This window comes from Musca autumnalis, unplaced genomic scaffold, assembly GCF_047663935.1.
Source record: "Musca autumnalis isolate F117 unplaced genomic scaffold, ASM4766393v1 scaffold_2, whole genome shotgun sequence".
Classification (NCBI taxonomy): Eukaryota; Metazoa; Arthropoda; class Insecta; order Diptera; family Muscidae; genus Musca; species Musca autumnalis.
The window spans coordinates 11,926,707-11,946,817 of NW_027411755.1; the positions used below are offsets into that span (position 1 = coordinate 11,926,707).

Genomic DNA, 20,111 nt, shown 5'->3' on the forward strand with positions numbered 1-20,111 from the left:
AGGCTAAAACATCTGGTATCAAGCTTCACCCCAGTGAATGAAAGACTTGCTGCAATTCGAATAAAAGCTAAATTCTTCAACATCAGCTTTATTTGCGCTCATGCTCCCACTGAAGAAAAGGACGAACAGACCAAAGATATATTTTACGAGCGCTTAGAAGAAACATATGACCGTTGCCCTGCCCATGACATTATAACCATTCTAGGCGATTTTAATGCAAAAATTGGAAAGGGCAATATCTTTGGCCCAACAGTCGGGAAATGCAGTCTCCACAGTGAAACGTCGGACAATGGTATGAGGCTGATAGACTTTGAAGCTGCAAAAAATATGGTACTTAGCAGTACCAGATTTAATCATCTCGATATTCATAAGGGCACCTGGCTATCTCCAGATCAGAAAACAAGAAATCAAATTGATCATGTTGTGATAGATGGAAGACATTCATCGAGCGTGTTGGATGTACGATCGTTCCGAGGTGCAAACATAGACTCGGACCACTACCTTGTTGCAGCAAAGGTACGCACCCGCTTAAACGTAGCAAACAAAGTACGAACAGACACAACACGAAAGTTAGACATCGGTAAGCTGCAATCACAACAGATAGCCACAGAATATTCCACTCAAGTGGCCCAACTGCTTAATCAAAGCACTCCTCGTCCCGATAGCATATCAGGACAATGGCAAAACATTGCCCACTCCATGCAAACAGCCGCAAAATCAGTACTTGGATACCAGAGACCTCCACCAAGGAATCCATGGTATTACAGGAGTGTCGTGCTGCTACCGAAGAGAAAAATGCGGCAAATAGGGCTACTTTACAATCAATAGCAACGCGTAGCGCACGAGAGAGGTATCGGGAGAAAAGGAGAGAGGAGAAACGTCTTTTCCGCAGGAAAAAGAGAGAGATGGAAAAGCGGGAGTGTGAACAAATCGAGATGTACAGGAGACAGAATGAAGTCCGAAAATTCTACCAAAGAGTGAAACATCAAACTAATGGCTTTCGAACTGGCACATCCTCCTGTAGAGACCAGCAAGGTAATCTGGTAACTGATACAGATAGTGTGCTAAGGATAGAGAAACTGTTGGTATCCAATAGTACACGCAGAACAATTTATGTTAGAAATATGTTTGGATCCAAACAAATATATGTTTGGGACCGGTTGCAAACAAATATAGTGATGTCGACGAAGATACCACAGATCCAATCCCAGAAGATGGTATTGAATGTATACCACCCGACCAAGATGAGGTAAAGACAGCAATAAATCGGCTGAAGAATAATAAGGCAGCAGGAGCCGATGGCTTAACAGTCGAGCTGTTTAAAACCGGAGGCGACACGCTGATAAGGTGTATTCATCAGCTAGTTAGCACCCTTTGGCAGGAAGTACGAGTACCCGACGATTGGAATCTGAGTATCCTGTGCCCCGTCCACAAGAAGGGAGATAAGACTGTATGCTCTAACTATAGGGGCATAAGTCTACTCCCTATTGCCTACAAGATCGTGTCAGGGATATTGTGCGGACGACTAAAGCCTATGGTCAACGAGACAATTGGACCATACCAATGCGGCTTTAGACCTGGCAAGTCCACCATTGACCAGATATTTACCCTGTGGCAAATCCTGGAGAAGACCCAAAAGATGCAGATCGACACCTACCACCTTTTTGTCGATTATAAAGCAGCCTTCGACAGCCCGCTACGTTCAAAGGTATTCCAAGCAATGTCTGAATTTGGTATCCCCACAAAGCTCATTCGGCTTTGTAAAATGACTTAACTGACACAAGATCTTCAGTTAAAATAGGAAAGAACCTCTCCGAGGAGTTTTGTACCAAAAGAGGTTTCAGACAAGGAGACAGCCTTTCGAGTGATCTTTTCAATATCCTGCTAGAAAAGGTTATACAAAAGAAGTGGCACAATCTACACCAATAGCCACATGTTACTTGCTTATGCTGATGATATAGACATCATGGGACGATCAGTAGAAGAAGTAACCGATACCTTTATGAAGGTCGAGGGAGAATCTGCTAAAGTGGGTCTGGCGGTAAATGGCGAGAAGACCAAGCTGATGGTGTCGACGCGCAATGCGTCCATTGAGATCGGACCAACTGTTGAAGTTGGTTCCTATAATTTTGAGGTAGTAAAAGACTTTGTATACCTCGGCACCGCCGTAAACACAAGAAACGACATCAGTTGTGAAATAAAAAGAAGAATTGTATTGGCCACCAGATGCTACTTTGGCTTAACTAAGCACTTTAAAAACAAAGCCACAACTCGTCAAACAAAAATAACGCTTTACAAAACACTGATTCTACCCGTGCTGATGTATGGTTCCGAAGCCTGGGTACTTGCGCAAGCAGATAAGGCAGTGCTTGGCGTGTTTGAGAGAAAAATTCTTCGAAAAATCTACGGACCGATCTGCGTTGACGGTGAATATCGACGTCGTATGAATCACGAGCTGTATCTGCTATACAACGACATCAATATAGTTAAACGTATCGAGATGCTGCGATTGCGTTCGCTAGGCCATACATATCATAAGAATGAGCGATGATGAACCCGCTAAAAAGGCGTATAAATTCGAGCTACATGGCGGTGTACGCAGAATTGGCAGGCCAAAGAATAGTTGGCGCAAACAAGTGGATGAAGAGATGACAAGTCGCGGTATTCCAAAAAGCGAAGCACGAAACAGAGAGAATTGGAGATCTTTTCTTAGTTCGGTCTATGGAACAAATGTTCTGTAATGGGCCAGCTAAGTAAGTAATCGATAGCTGTCAAACTGGCTAACAACCACAAAACATTTTGTGGTTATCTGTTGACTGGCAAAAATTAGCGGCCGATTATTTGAGCAAAGCTGTCAGTCAAAACTGATCATGTGTACCCCGTTTTAGTTATAGGTAAGTCGACTTTTTGCAGTCAAAATTCTAAAAATCGTTGTCGACTTTTGTCTGGAGGGAAAATCGCATGATCGATTTTCGAGTTATGAAAAAGGCGAAAGTTTTAATGCAACTGAAATAATCGCCGGATAGTCCCGGTCCACACTAGCGTGAATTTCATTAAAATATTTCATGAAATTAGGGGTTGTTAAATCGAATTTCCTACTACAACGATTTTATGATTTTACTCTACTGTGGAACTCGATCTAGAAACGCCTAATTTCATGAAATCGCTTTAGTGTGAACCGTAACATAGAAAAATCATTTCATTCATTTTTAGTTTTCCACCAAACTCTATTATAGTTCATTTAGACTAGCCATAAATCCTCGACTGGATTTAATAAATCCAGTACAAATGTCATTGCATTCAGATATACATTTTGGAGGATTTAAATGGCAGTCAGCTGATTTTTGTTTATAGCAACATGTTGCAGAAAACAGAGTTGTATACGAGGATTTATGCCAGATTTAAAACAAATCCACCCAATACGAGGATTTATTTTTGTATGGGAAATCTGGGAGATTTTGGCTGGATTTAGCAAATAAAACCTGGTAGTGTGCTAAATCCGGCTAATGAAGTCATATCTAAATGGGCTATTATTGCTTTCCATTACCTATCTCAGATGCCCAGAATTTTTTCCCAATAGAAGACTAATAGATTTTTTCATTTCCAAAGAAACCCTGATGGTTTATTGATAGAATAAATAAGGCGTGCTAGTGCAAATCTTCACATGGAAGACCAAAAGGTATTCTTATAGAAATTCAGATGATCTCAAAAATACCTATGTATATGTCCCCATTAAAAACCAAAAAGGTATTCTATTAGAAGACCAAAAAATCTCCTCATGCCATCATAACTACTTACCTTCTCGGAATATTCCACAACATCTCGCATTGAACGGGGATATCCTGAGATTAAATAGGCTTTGGCAGCTGGAGCCATTTTCATTTCTAACATTAAAACTTCTGTGACGGTTTTTGATGATAATTGTGAAAAGTCTTGCATATCTGTGAATGTAAAACACAAAATATTGAGATAATATATTTAAAATCTGTAGTGGAATTCTGTAACTCAAGTTCGACCTAATTCAAATGTGATTCTGAAATCTTTTTATTAGGTCGAACTTAGTCTTTAGCCTTTTATCAGATATGACTTCAGCAATGCTTCTTATGTGTCGAGGCCTTAACGAACATTTTCGGTAAGTTTACAACCAAAATAAAGCTGTCGCTAAGTCCTAACGAAAGCAACAATGTTGCCAACTTTTATTGATACATTTCATTCATAATTTTTCGTTCTAATTTTACCGATTGTTGTCGGTAACTCAAAAAATGAGTTACAGAATTCAACTACTGAGCTCGGTTTCTCTTCTCACCGTTTCCCATGGCATATTGTTGCAGCAGATCCATCATATTGATGTGTGTTACCCCACGGCGTTCCTGCATAAATGTATCGCAGTGGGTCACTTTGCCACTACCTGGGCCGCCTAAAACAAATATCACTGGCACTTTGGGCGGATCGAATTTTATTTTTCCAACATTTTGCATATCGGTAGCGTTTATATTTGGCGATGCGACTAAACGTCCAACGCCAGCTCCAGCACTGTTCTGATTTTGAGTAGTACGATTCCATTCGTTGCCTTGTTCGCCGGTGTCCTGTGCTGCACTGGCATCTGTAAAACAAACAAATAAAAAAACACACACGCACACAACCGCCCGCCCACAGGGTGGGAGGTTGGTGGGTGGGAGATGGAGGTGTTAATAACAAATCGCCGCAAAGTTTTTGAAGGTAAAATGAAATAAAAAGAAAACCCAATATAAACAAAACAACAAATGTGGGATGGGTCTGTTGACCTATGACATATGTGAGGAAACTTAAATTTACAATGGAATTGGTAATAAGGTTATTAACAATTAAATAAAAAATTCGAAATTTATTAATTTTTGATTATAAAAAAATGACGGCGGCACGTGTGATTTGAAGGCAGAACATGTTAAAAATCAAACGACTTTCAGAGCTAAAAAGTGAACAGAGACAAACAATATTTTTAAGTACATTCTGTTGGTTCTTCATTGGGTTTTCTGAAGAATATTTTCCAAAGAACAACAGACCCACAAAAGTGAATAATATAATGCATATATTTGAAGGCCCAACATAACCTCCACTTCCAAAAGATTAATTTCAAGTTTCAAGGACCAAAGAATCAATTATTTATATTCTAGCAGAAACACAGAAAAGCAAAGGGTCTTATAATAGAAGACCGAGAAGTCAGCTTATAGAAAACTAAATGAAGACCGTGGATGTAAATAATTATTTTAAATTCTGTCACTCCAATTTATTTAAGGATATAAATGACACACTTGGCAGTCCTAAATCTTAAAGAGAGAGAGAGAGACAATAACCGACAAACTCAAGAGAGTTGTTCCGAAGTCCTTACAATGTTTGGATATTTGTTTCCCACTCCAAGTTTCGCACACACACACACACATCTAAACCCACTTTCACCCACAATAACACACGTGTAGTCGTGTAGTTTGTCGGTGGTGCATGACTCTGTTTATTTCCGAAGGATATGACAGTCGACAAAATAACAAAATGAAATAGAATTGAACTACACAAAAAACATGTCAATTAAATTGGTAAATGTGGGTGAGAAGAAAATCGATAAAGGTAAACAACGAAAAGAAAATATAATGTGAAATCTGTATGTCAATATTTAGTGTTCATGTATGCATGTGCATGTGTATTTATGTTTATTTGTGTACTTGTTGGCACAAATAATAGATGTAAAAGTGACGTTTGTTGTCGCGATTGAAACATAGCAAAAAAGTGTTTTTTTTTTTTGTAAAAAAGTGAAATCCTGTAAATTTCGAATGTCATGCAATGAAACAAATAAATATTGGCGGGAACTTTAAAAACTGGGTAACTTTGTTAAGTTACAAGGCAAGGGGAACACAAGGCCCTTTGAAAAGAGGCAGAAGGTTCCCTCGTAAAAAAACCTTGGTCTTTTCTAAGAAGACCATTAGGACTTCTCACGGAAGATCACAAAGTGTTCTCATATAAAAAAGGTATCTTGTTATGGAAGACCAAAAAGCCTTTAATAGGAGCCGAAAAGATGTTCTAATGTTCTCATACAGGACCGGAAGGTCTTCTAGCAGAGAACTAGGGATGAACGACGTACATATATGTATGTCACATATTGATATTCTACCCAAAAGAGAGATCTGGGGTGTTAAGCGACCACGTGTTCCCGGTTTGCTGTCAGATACCTGGGTGAGCCAACGAGTAGCAGGCTTAGCTGTCGAGTCCAAGTCATGGTATTGGAGGTCTATGTCATCACCTTCTCATCTCCCCATTTTCAAAAGACATCTAAGGATTCAAATACAAAAATAAAAAACCCTCAAAACAGACAAAAGCACCCTCGATAAAGACCACGGACAACGCTGCACCTGGAGCAAAAGACGCAGTTTCGGATAAGGACGGTAAATCTATGCCGACGGTGGCCGCTGTCATATTGGGAGAGTTTCCTCTAAGAACTTGGGAAGACATCCCTCTGTCAGATGAGGAGATGGATACCACAGTTATCCTATCTCAACCCTTCATGGAGCTGTCCACCTCAATTTGTGATCCCCAAATCAAGGCGGTGAGAGCTCAACTCCATTGGGAGATAAGACGTCGATAGTAACCTGTCCTTCCCAGACTGGATGCTCTAATGGATGAGGAGGTGGAACATAGTACGAACCACTACCCCACACTCCCAACCAAGAAAAGCAATAAGACCAGGGACGGAAAGATTGCCACTCCAATAAAAGGGCAGCTCGATACTGTACAAAATGTATTGGCAGGAATCCGAGTGAGATCAACCAAGCGCAATTCCGCGAGATTGGGTTGAAAATTCAAATAGTGAGGCATTTTGAAAGGATATAGCATCACGCTAAAAAAAAACTTTTCCTACCGAGTGAACGGATTCTGACGTCTGGTACGGTGGAAGCCTTCGACTCTCCACCTGAGATGATTGAAACGACACCAGTTAAAAACAGAAATCACCGATGTTTTCAGGCTGCTCGAGTACCGTGCGGAAACCAGTGGTGTCTGCGGCTGGGTCGGGCAAACTGACTTCATCGGCCCGCAAGGCAATCGATGTCGGCAAGAGTCAAGAGCTTCAACGGCGACTGACTCTACAACTGCAGGGGAAAAGAAGTGTGGGCATTCTTCGGGAGCCTCGAAAATGAAGTGGAATGGCCCAAAGATCACTGCAATGTCGGCCGCTCCTAACAGTTCCAGCCCTTCGGGAAAGTTGCACCTGGAGGGAATAAAGGGGATGTTGAAGCAAGAAGTAAAGTCTGAATAGACTGACGGTCCCTCACCTCAAAGTGGGAAATCGAACACCTCTTCTTGAACTTTCCTATAGAAATATTCATCGTTTCCCGATGAATTTTTCTATAGAAATATTCATCGTTTCCCAATGAATTTTTCTATAGAAATATTCATGGTTTCCCGATGAATTTTTCTATACAAATATTCAACGTTTCCCGATGAATTTTTCTATAGAAATATTCATCGTTTCCTGATGAATTTTTCTATACAAATATTCATCGTTTCCCGATGAATTTTTCTATACAAATATTCATCGTTTCCCGATGAATTTTTTTTCTATAGAAATATTCATCGTTTCCCGATGAATTTTTTTTCTATAGAAATATTCAACGTTTCCCGATGAATTTTTCTATAGAAATATTCAACGTTTCCCGATGAATTTTTCTATAGAAATATTCATCGTTTCCCGATGCATTTTTCTATAGAAATATTCATCGTTTCCCGATGAATTTTTCTATAGAAATATTCATCGTTTCCCGATGAATTTTTCTATAGAAATATTCATCGTTTCCCGATGAATTTTTCTATAGAAATATTCATCGCTTCCCGATGAATTTTTCTATAGAAATATTCATCGTTTTCCGATGAATTTTTTTATGGAAATATTCATCGTTTTCCGATGAATTTTTCTATGGAAATATTCATCGTTTCCCGGTGATTTTTTCGTTAGAAATATTCATGGTTTCCCGATGATTTTTTCTATAGAAATATTCATCGTTTCCCGATGACTTTTTCTATGGAAATATTCATCGTTTCCCGATGAATTTTTCTATAGAAATATTCATCGTTTCCCGGTGATTTTTTCGTTAGAAATATTCATCGTTTCCCGATGAATTTTTCTATAGAAATATTCATCGTTTCCCGATGAATTTTTCTATAGAAATATTCATCGTTTCCCGATGAATTTTTCTATAGAAATATTCATCGTTTCCCGATGAATTTTTCTATAGAAATATTCATCGTTTCCCGATGAATTTTTCTATAGAAATATTCATCGTTTCCCGATGAATTTTTCTATAGAAATATTCATCGTTTCCCGATGAATTTTTCTATAGAAATATTCATCGTTTCCCGATGAATTTTTCTATAGAAATATTCATCGTTTCCCGATGAATTTTTCTATAGAAATATTCATCGCTTCCCGATGAATTTTTCTATAGAAATATTCATCGTTTTCCGATGAATTTTTCTATGGAAATATTCATCGTTTCCCGATGATTTTTTCTATAGAAATATTCATAGTTTCCCGGTGATTTTTTCGTTAGAAATATTCATGGTTTCCCGATGATTTTTTCTATAGAAATATTCATCGTTTCCCGATGAATTTTTCTATAGAAATATTCATCGTTTCCCGTTGAATTTTTCTATAGAAATATTCATCGTTTCCCGTTGAATTTTTCTATAGAAATATTCATCGTTTCCCGTTGAATTTTTCTATAGAAATATTCATCGTTTCCCGATGAATTTTTCTATAGAAATATTCATCGTTTCCCGATGAATTTTTCTATAGAAATTTTCATCGTTTCCCGATGAATTTTTCTATAGAAATATTCATCGTTTCCCGATGAATTTTTCTATAGAAATATTCATCGTTTCCCGATGAATTTTTCTATAGAAATATTCATCGTTTCCCGATGAATTTTTCTATAGAAATATTCATCGTTTCCCGATGAATTTTTCTATAGAAATATTCATCGTTTCCCGATGAATTTTTCTATAGAAATATTCATCGTTTCCCGATGAATTTTTCTATAGAAATATTCATCGTTTCCCGATGAATTTTTCTATAGAAATATTCATCGTTTCCCGATGAATTTTTCTATAGAAATATTCATCGTTTCCCGATGAATTTTTCTATAGAAATATTCATCGTTTCCCGATGAATTTTTCTATAGAAATATTCATCGTTTCCCGATGAATTTTTCTATAGAAATATTCATCGTTTCCCGATGAATTTTTCTATAGAAATATTCATCGTTTCCCGATGAATTTTTCTATAGAAATATTCATCGTTTCCCGATGAATTTTTCTATAGAAATAATCATCGTTTCCCGATGAATTTTTCTATAGAAATAATCATCGTTTCCCGATGAATTTTTCTATAGAAATAATCATCGTTCCCCGATGAATTTTTCTATAGAAATATACATCGTTTCCCGATGAATTTTTCTATAGAAATATTCATCGTATCCTGATGAATTTTTCTATAGAAATATTCATTGTTTCCCGATGAAGAATTTTTCTATAGAAATATTCACCGTTTCCCGATGAATTTTTCTTTAGAAATATTCATCGTTCCCCGATGAATTTTTCTATAGAAATATTCACCGTTTCCCGATGAATTTTTCTTTAGAAATATTCATCGTTTCCCGATGATGAATTTTTCTTTAGAAATATTCATCGTTTCCCGATGATGAATTTTTCTTTAGAAATATTCATCGTTTCCCGCTGAATTTTTCTATAGGAAATATTCATCGTTTCCCGATGAATTTTTCTATAGAAATATTCATCGTTTCCCGATGAATTTTTCTTTAGAAATATTTATCGTTTCCCGATGAATTTTTCTATAGAAATATTCATCGTTTCTCGATGAATTTTTCTATAGAAATATTCATCGTTTCTCGATGAATTTTTCTATAGAAATATTCATCGTTTCCCGATGATGAATTTTTCTTTAGAAATATTCATCGTTTCCCGATGAATTTTTCTATAGAAATATTCATCGTTTCCCGATGGCTTTTTCTATAGAAATATTCATCTTTTCCCGATGAATTTTTCTATAGGAAATATTTTTCTATTCCCGATGAATTTTTTTATAGGAAATATTCATCGTTTCCCGATGAACTTTTCTATAGAAATATTCATCGTTTCCCGATGAATTTTTCTATAGAAATATTTATCGTTTCCCGATGAATTTTTCTATAGAAATATTCATCGTCTCCCGATTCATTTTTCTATGGAAATATTCATCGTTTCCCGATGAATTTTCTATAGAAATATTCCTCGTTTCCCGATGAATTTTTCTATAGAAATATTCATCGTTTCCCGATGAATTTTTCTATGGAAATATTCTACGATTCCCGGTGAATTTTTCTATAGAAATATTTATCGTTTCCCGATGAATTTTTCTATAGGAAATATTTTTCTATTCCCGATGAATTTTTCTATAGGAAATATTCATCGTTTCCCTATGAGTTTTTCTATAGAAATATTCATCGTATCCTGATGAATTTTTCTATAGAAATATTCATTGTTTCCCAATGAAGAATTTTTCTATAGAAATATTCATCGTTTCCCGATGAATTTTTCTTTAGAAATATTTATCGTTTCCCGATGAATTTTTCTATAGAAATATTCATCGTTTCTCGATGAATTTTTCTATAGAAATATTCATCGTTTCTCGATGAATTTTTCTATAGAAATATTCATCGTTTCCCGATGAATTTTTCTATAGAAATATTCATCGTTTCCCGATGAATTTTTCTATAGAAATATTCATCGTTTCCCGATGAATTTTTCTATAGAAATATTCATCGTTTCCCGATGAATTTTTCTATAGAAATATTCATCGTTTCCCGATGAATTTTTCTATAGAAATATTCATCGTTTCCCGATGAATTTTTCTATAGAAATATTCATCGTTTCCCGATGAATTTTTCTATAGAAATATTCATCGTTTCCCGATGAATTTTTCTATAGAAATATTCATCGTTTCCCGATGAATTTTTCTATAGAAATATTCATCGTTTCCCGATGAATTTTTCTATAGAAATATTCATCGTTTCCCGATGAATTTTTCTATAGAAATATTCATCGTTTCCCGATGAATTTTTCTATAGAAATATTCATCGTTTCCCGATGAATTTTTCTATAGAAATATTCATCGTTTCCCGATGAATTTTTCTATAGAAATATTCATCGTTTCCCGATGAATTTTTCTATAGAAATATTCATCGTTTCCCGATGAATTTTTCTATAGAAATATTCATCGTTTCCCGATGAATTTTTCTATAGAAATAATCATCGTTTCCCGATGAATTTTTCTATAGAAATAATCATCGTTTCCCGATGAATTTTTCTATAGAAATAATCATCGTTCCCCGATGAATTTTTCTATAGAAATATACATCGTTTCCCGATGAATTTTTCTATAGAAATATTCATCGTATCCTGATGAATTTTTCTATAGAAATATTCATTGTTTCCCGATGAAGAATTTTTCTATAGAAATATTCACCGTTTCCCGATGAATTTTTCTTTAGAAATATTCATCGTTCCCCGATGAATTTTTCTATAGAAATATTCACCGTTTCCCGATGAATTTTTCTTTAGAAATATTCATCGTTTCCCGATGATGAATTTTTCTTTAGAAATATTCATCGTTTCCCGATGATGAATTTTTCTTTAGAAATATTCATCGTTTCCCGCTGAATTTTTCTATAGGAAATATTCATCGTTTCCCGATGAATTTTTCTATAGAAATATTCATCGTTTCCCGATGAATTTTTCTTTAGAAATATTTATCGTTTCCCGATGAATTTTTCTATAGAAATATTCATCGTTTCTCGATGAATTTTTCTATAGAAATATTCATCGTTTCTCGATGAATTTTTCTATAGAAATATTCATCGTTTCCCGATGATGAATTTTTCTTTAGAAATATTCATCGTTTCCCGATGAATTTTTCTATAGAAATATTCATCGTTTCCCGATGGCTTTTTCTATAGAAATATTCATCTTTTCCCGATGAATTTTTCTATAGGAAATATTTTTCTATTCCCGATGAATTTTTTTATAGGAAATATTCATCGTTTCCCGATGAACTTTTCTATAGAAATATTCATCGTTTCCCGATGAATTTTTCTATAGAAATATTTATCGTTTCCCGATGAATTTTTCTATAGAAATATTCATCGTTTCCCGATGAATTTTTCTATAGAAATATTCATCGTCTCCCGATTCATTTTTCTATGGAAATATTCATCGTTTCCCGATGAATTTTCTATAGAAATATTCCTCGTTTCCCGATGAATTTTTCTATAGAAATATTCATCGTTTCCCGATGAATTTTTCTATGGAAATATTCTACGATTCCCGGTGAATTTTTCTATAGAAATATTTATCGTTTCCCGATGAATTTTTCTATAGGAAATATTTTTCTATTCCCGATGAATTTTTCTATAGGAAATATTCATCGTTTCCCTATGAGTTTTTCTATAGAAATATTCATCGTATCCTGATGAATTTTTCTATAGAAATATTCATTGTTTCCCAATGAAGAATTTTTCTATAGAAATATTCATCGTTTCCTGATGAATTTTTCTATAGAAATATTCATCGTTTCCCGATGAATTTTTCTATAGAAATATTCATCGTTTCCCGTTGAATTTTTCTATAGAAATATTCATCGTTTCCTGATGAATTTTTCTATAGAAATATTCATCGTTTCCCGATGAATTTTTCTATAGAAATATTCATCGTTTTTGTTTGCCTTGCAATGAGAAATAGTTAAACTTTTAAAAATAGACATTTTTCGCTTGCAATACCCATGGCGTGGATAATAATTTCCTGTGTTTTGCAAGTCGGTCATTGTGACGCAGATCTATCCATCCACCAGACCTGTGGCACTAGTAGAGCAACAGAGTAACGAAAACAAACATTGTCATTTCATGCCTGGCGGCATTAATGAGAACGGAAACTAACGGACAAAGTGGCACAATAAACTCGTTATTACCGGAAGTTAGGCCAAAGAAAGTTTTGCACACACACGCGAAAGAGCGTATGTTTTGTTTTTATACCATGTCCTGTCGTCAGTTTAATATTTCCTTTCGCTTTTGGGGTGGGAGATCTGTTGTAGAATACAAAATAGCGGTAAATTAATTGCAATTAAAATGTTTAACAACACTTCAGCACGAAACGTATAGTTGCAATTTCCGCATGTTACCGGATGATTAATAAACCACCTTCACATTTCCGTTGACAATGTCGTCTTTGGAATACACCCGGAAGAGAAAATGGAGAAAATAACATACAATTTATGGGTCTCTTGAAAAGTTTTAAAATGTTGCAGGACACAGGAGGAGACTCAAGATAAATAGCAAAGGTGGGTTTAAGGACATTTCTCTCTATGACAAGGACTTACAGTGACAATGGTCTAGAATGCAAGGAGAGGTGACTTCTATGAGAAGACCGGCATATGGGACCAGGGAGACTTCTCTCCCTACTTAATCCTACTACTAAATCCAATTTCCATCCAACTATAGGCCACGTTTGGTAAGCCTTTTGAATTCCCGCAACAAGGTCACCACACACTATCCCTTCAAGTATTCCCTTTGCTTTTGTGATAATGAAAATCTAATGGCGGCACTTCACTTCAGGATAAAAGCAAAATATCAAGGGAGCACTTGTCGTGTTGTAGGTGTTCTTCCCCTGCAAACCATTTCTATCGCCTAAGAATAATACGCGATTTTCCTCGGCGAATAATTTTTCACAGGCGATATCGCCTAAAAATCTTCTGCGTAACACAAACCTAAAGTAAGTGTTTATGGAATGCGACTCGCGACCAAGATTCGCTGACGAATCATTTGGAAGATCTTAAGAAGAATAAAATATAAACAAAAAATTAAAGAAAATTTATTTTTAATTTTTCTTTGTTTTTTGTTTCTTTCATTTTTGTCTTTGATTTTTATAATTTTTGTTTTATTTTCTGATTTGTTATAATTTTTTATCATTCCTTATGGCATAGTGGTTTATACTGCTCCTCGGGCCTTTCTTAATTCCACTTGGCAAAATCCAGACATGTACTATGTTTGTCAATACTCATAATATAATACGTGCCATTTATACCAAAGTTATGCAGAATGTGTATATGAGAATTATAAGCAACCAAATCAAAAATTTTAGTAACAATCGCGTGATGGGGGTTCGGAAAAATAATATATTATTCGCCTGCTCTAACAATAGCGGAACATAACACAATTTCGCGAAAAGATCGCCGAGAAGCGTAACAGGTAATTTGTCGTAGCGATTGATTATCAACAATAATTTTTGAGAATCGTCTACGAATTGCAAATTACTCGCATGGGTGAATTTTATATACAAATTCGCTAAAAGATCGCCGGAAAGAAGCGTTGAAGAAAAATATGGTCGAAAAATCGTCCAACAATCCTCCAATGGTTTGCAGGGTCGGGTAGAACATGTGAATGAACGAAGGAAAAAAATCCCCCTCTCAATATGAATTACAAACTCACAGACGCACTCCACATACATATATGAATTTGTATCTGTGTAAGTGGGTCGTTGGCGACCTTGATCCTATTGCTTTCTCTTTCTCCACATGCGTTCTAAACATGATTTGTTTTTGTTATCGTTGTTGGGGTAGTTGTTGATGGTGTGGTAGGTAGGGATGGGATGATGATGATTGTAGTGGCGATAATGATTATTATCGGCTTCCATTGTAAGTGGATAATTGTAGGTGAGTGGATTTTGTTTTGCTTTGGTGCCACCAAAAAGGATAACACACATGTCCGTATGTATATGTGTGTCAAATTACAATTTTTTTAAATCTTAGTTTTTTTTTTTGAGGAAAACTGTTGCATACTTGAATTTGACAGGGATTAGGCTTCCGATTGTTGGAATACTTGTGGAATAAATTTTTCGTTAGTTTTGTAAAAAAGTCCTTGGTTCCTTAAACTGTCCTTTGAACTCTTATAGAAGGTAATGACGAAAGCAAAACATTCAAGGCAACATAACTGTATTTAATTGTTGACCACCCTCCTACAACCATAATGACAATAAATAACACCTTTTCAAGGAGAATAAAACGACTGGGTATAAATCATGGTCCCAAAGGCTGGCAAAAGACTGGGATGGGATAAATGGGAGTTCGAAAGGATAGACTGACTATAATATATAGTTTGAGTAGAATCTACAAGGTAGACGAATTAGAACTCCAACATACTTTGAGCGATTGTATGGGACTTTGAAAGTTATTGTGGGATTTTCCCCAATATAGGACACGGTGCGCCTTAACTAATATTAAATGATTAGTGCTTACACCTGGGAAGTTTTTCCGGGTTCTGAAACTACAAACAGCATAGATAAGAAAAATTCGTAGATAAGAAAAATCAAAAAAAAAAAAATAAAAAATCGCTGGAAGGATTTTAAATAAATCGCGGTCAAAGTTCACATTTTTACGTTTACTTTAGGATTTTGCCTGGAAGCGGCAAGTCTTATCGAAATGGGACTAAAGAAGATGTTGTAGCAGTGAAAATCCTCTACAACATTTTCTTTAGTTCCATTCCTGAAAATCTAAAATAAACAAAAAATTGGAAACTTACCGCATTTTTTTTAACTCACTCCAGCTATTTTTTCTTGGGTTTTTTTTACTTTTCTTATCTATGAACGTTGCTGTTTCAGAATCCGCAAAAAACTTCCCAGGTCTAAGCGGTTTTCATTTAAAGTTAGTTAAGGGCACCGTAGATGACATTGTTTTATAAGGAGGCGATACGGTCAGTGCATTGTCCCAATTTGAACTTCTATATCTCAAAAATGGTAAAACCTAGGAAAATACCATTAAGGCCAATCTTGTAGAGAATTTTTTACTGTTACAACATCTTCTTTAGTCTCATTACGATAGGACTTGCGCTTCCCAAATAAAACCATGAAATCATAAAAACCCTAATAATGTGAACTTCGACCGCGATTTATTTGAAAATCCCTCCGGCGATTTTTATACCCTACACCACTATGTGGGGAGGGTATTATAAGTTGGTTTTGGCCAAAAAGTTTGTAACGCATCGAAATAATGGTCGTAGACCCATACTTATATATACCAAAATGAATGTCTCCACGAGCTGAGTCGATCTGGCTATGTGTGTCCGTCCGTCAGTCCGTCCGTCTGTCCGTCTGTCCATCTAAACCTTGTAATCACGCTACAGGTCGCAATTTTGATCGGATCGTCACGAAATTTTGGATTTTGGTGATGGTCGGATAATATTTAGGGGTCGGAATGGGCAAAAAACTTATGTGGATAAAAAGACAACGTTTTTTTCCTAAGCGAATATCTCAGCTTATATACGAGGTATACCAAAAGCAAAACCTGACAATAAAAGTAGAAAATATCACCTTTCTAATGATGTAAAGTAGGTTCTCGTAGGTGATCAAACAACGAAGATATCACAATACTCGCAAATAAAACCCAAATTTTCATTTTTGCGATTTTAATTATAATGACGATTATCACAGCTTTGGTTGGGGACTATCCAAAAGCAAAGCCTGACTATGAAAGTAGAAGATCCCATCTTTACAATGATGTAAACTAGGTCGGCGTAAATGACCAAATAACGGAGATTTCGCAATAGTCGGTAATACATCCCATTTTTCCACTTTTTTGGAAATCACGCTACAGATCGCAATTTTGATCGGACGGTCACGAAATTTTGAGGGTTAATGGAGGTCACACAGATGAAGAAGCCTATTGATTTTGGTGATGGTCGGATAATATTTAGGGGTCGTAATGGGCAAAAAACTTATTTGGAGAAAAAGACAACGTTTTTTTTCTAAGCGAATATCTCAGCTTTAATATGGGGTATACCAAAAGCAAAACCTGACCATGAAAATAGAAAATATCGCCTACCTAGTGATGTAAAGTAGGTTCTCGTAGGTGATCAAACAACGAATATATCGCAATAGCCGCTATTTTTGCGATTTTAATAATAATGACGAATATCACAGCTTTGGTTCGGGACCTTCCAAAAGCAAAGTCTGACAATGAAAGTAAAAAATCCCATCATTACAATGATGTAAAGCAGGTTGGCGTAGGTATCCAAATAATGGAGATATATCCAAATAACGGAGTTATTGGGGGTCCCACAGAGGAAAAAACCTTTTGATTTTTGATAATGGTCGGATATGGATATGGGGTCGGAAAGGAAAAAAAATATTTGGAAAAAAGACCAACGTTTTATTTCAAACTTAATATCTCCCTTCTCTGGGAGGTATGTATATCGAAAGCAAAACCTGGCAAGGAAAGTAGAAAATATCAACTTTACAACGATGTGAAGTAGGTTGTCATAGGTGGTCAAACAACAGAGATATCGCAATAGTCGGTAATGCATCCCTCTTTCCATTTTTGTGCAATCACACTACGAAATTTTGATCAGATCCTCACGAAATTTTGAGGGTTGATGGGGGTCTAACAGAGAATTATTTGGGTTGTACTGTCGATGCACTTAAATGCGTTTCAAAAAAATTGACCTGTGTTAATGAAGACATTCAGAGCAAAGGCGCTAAGCTATCCCATTTTTAACATTTTGAATTTTATTGGTCAAAAGCTTATGCACAGGGGTAGTGGTGTAGGGTATCGCATAGTCGGCCCCGACACGACTATATACTTGGCTCACTTGTTTTTTTTTTGTTTTTTTGATTTATCTCATCTATGAACATTGTAGTTTCAGAATCCCGAAAAACTTCCCAGGTGTAAGCACCTTTCATTTAATATTAGTTAAGGCGAACCGTGAGTATCATTTTATGTCTATGAGGGCAATTCATAACTTCAGTTAGTAATTAGACAATTACAATGCAGAGGAAAACGTTTTCAGACTGATACGATCAATGTCTCTCATGGAAATAATAGTTTGGAGTCCAGTTCAAAGATGGGCTCTGTCGGACCACTCCTTCGCTTAACTTCCTCACAAAAAAGTCGTCGCTAAAAACTCTTGAAGATAGTAAATGATTTGGTCTAAACTTTCCACATCGCAATCTTTATTTCAGACATAATTAGATTCGAATATGCACAAAATTGGTCCTTCCGACCTTCGGGTACTTCCCACAAAAATGTCAAAATATAATGAGCCAAAGTCCTCGGGGGAGCCTGTAACTTCTAGAGGACGCGTCCCCAGGTGGCGGGTAGGGGAATGCTTCCCAGATATGGATGGTAAGGAGGAAATCAAATACCTCTCGCGGACCAACAGGTAGCTGTGTCTGTTTCCATAGTGGGCGGCTGCAAACAGCGTCTGTACTCTAAGAAGAGTGGCTGAAACGAAGACGGTAAACTTTAAACCCATCAGAAGATAAGGGGAAATCACTGATGTATTTATCCCTTGAAAACCATATAACAATGAATGCTGAACAAAACACACGGCCCTCAATCTCCGGTAACTCGAGGGTGCTAAGAATCCCCGGAGGTAAAACCAAAAAGACACTTATTATTGGTACATGGAATATCCGAAATTTATATGAAGCAGGTAAACTAAACAATACTATAGCTGAAATGGACAGACTCAATGTGAACATACTGGGAGTGTGTGAAACTTGGTGGCCAAACTCTGTATCTCAAAATGCCAAAATATACTTTTCAGGTAACTCGGATAGAAATCATCGGAATGGAGTTGGCATTATAGTGAAAGAACATATAGCCAAAAGTGTCATCGGATTCATTCCAAAATCTGATAGAACTATGATAATAAAAATATCAGCAAATCCAGTCAACGTTAATATAATTCAAGTCTATGCACCTACAGCAGACAAAGTAATGACGAGATTGAAACCTTTTATACTGAAGTCGAAGAACTAATTAAAATAACAAAACCGCACGAAATAACCATAATTCAAGTCGATTTCAATGCAAAGGTTGGAAGCGATATAGTTGCAGGAGTAAAAGGAAGATATGGTCTAGGAGACAGAAATGAAAGAGGTGACAGACTCATCGAATTTTGTCAGGAATTTAAAATGAAAAATAACAAAACCATGTTCACCCTACCGCCAAGAAGGTTATGTACTTGGAAATCCCCCCAATATAGAGTCGGCAATGTGATAAGGAATCAAATATAGGCGACACTGCTCATCTGTAAGAAAGGTCACAACATATCCTAGTGCAGATGACAATCTTCTGATGGCAAAAATCCACATAGAACTAGCACGTCAATCAAATAAAGCACGAAATCGAAAAATTGACATCGGAAAACTCGGAAATCCTGCAATATGGTCTGACATTTCTTCTCAAGTCAACACAGAATTAATCAATATCGACAGGAATGACGTGGAAAATATATGGAACAGTGTGAAGACCACAATCAATTCAATTGCACGTAACACGCTTGGAAACTACACAAAACCAAAAAGTAAAAGCTGGATGACTGAAGAGATACTTCAACTGATGGATGAGCGTAGAAAATACAAAAATAGTAACTACGAGATGTATTGGGAAATCAACAGGGATTTTCAAAGAGAAGTGCGTATAGCCAAAAACAACCATCTTAACAGTCAATGCTAAGAAATTGAACGACTGATGACACTGCACGACGACTTTCAGTTACACAAGAAAATGAAAGAAGCAGCCGGCATATACAGAAATAATAATTCAACAGTCCTTTACAATAATAATAATAAACCCGTTTTTGAAACCGCTGAGAAGAAAATCATCTGGAAAGAATATATTCAAAACTTATTCAAAGATCCTACTAGATCTGATTATGACTACCGGATATCACAGCAAATGACAGGCGAGGCAATCACAAACAACGAAGTTGAAGATGCAATAAAATCCCTCCGAGAACGAAAAGCCACGGGTCCTGATGAAATACCTGCCGAAATACTAAAAATGATAAATGATAACAATATTGATCTGTTAACGAAACTATTTAACTATATTTATGGCACCGGAAAATGGCTGCCACCGTGGTGCAATGGTATGCACGCCCGCCTTGCACGCTAAAGGTCGTGGGTTCGATTCCCCGGCCAGTCAACATCAAACACTTTTCAACGGTGGCAAAATACCCCTCAGTAATGTTGGCGACATTTTC

At 36.3% G+C, this 20,111-nt stretch overlaps 1 protein-coding gene and 1 long non-coding RNA gene across 3 annotated transcripts in view; one reads left to right on the forward strand and one right to left on the reverse strand.

Annotated features, from left to right (window-relative positions):
* Positions 1 to 20,111, forward strand: part of LOC141393646 (uncharacterized) — a 194,925-nt gene that overhangs the window by 104,750 nt on the left and 70,064 nt on the right. The window lies entirely within an intron of this gene.
* LOC141393641 (uncharacterized) overlaps positions 1 to 20,111 on the reverse strand; it is a 64,366-nt gene that overhangs the window by 34,073 nt on the left and 10,182 nt on the right. For both annotated transcript variants that reach the window (XM_073966955.1, XM_073966957.1), the window contains exons 2-3: positions 4,307 to 4,603; positions 3,799 to 3,941 (exon numbers count right to left, since the gene is read on the reverse strand). In XM_073966955.1, the coding sequence (XP_073823056.1) occupies positions 3,799 to 3,941; positions 4,307 to 4,603 (440 nt within the window). The remainder of the gene's footprint in view (positions 1 to 3,798; positions 3,942 to 4,306; positions 4,604 to 20,111) is intronic.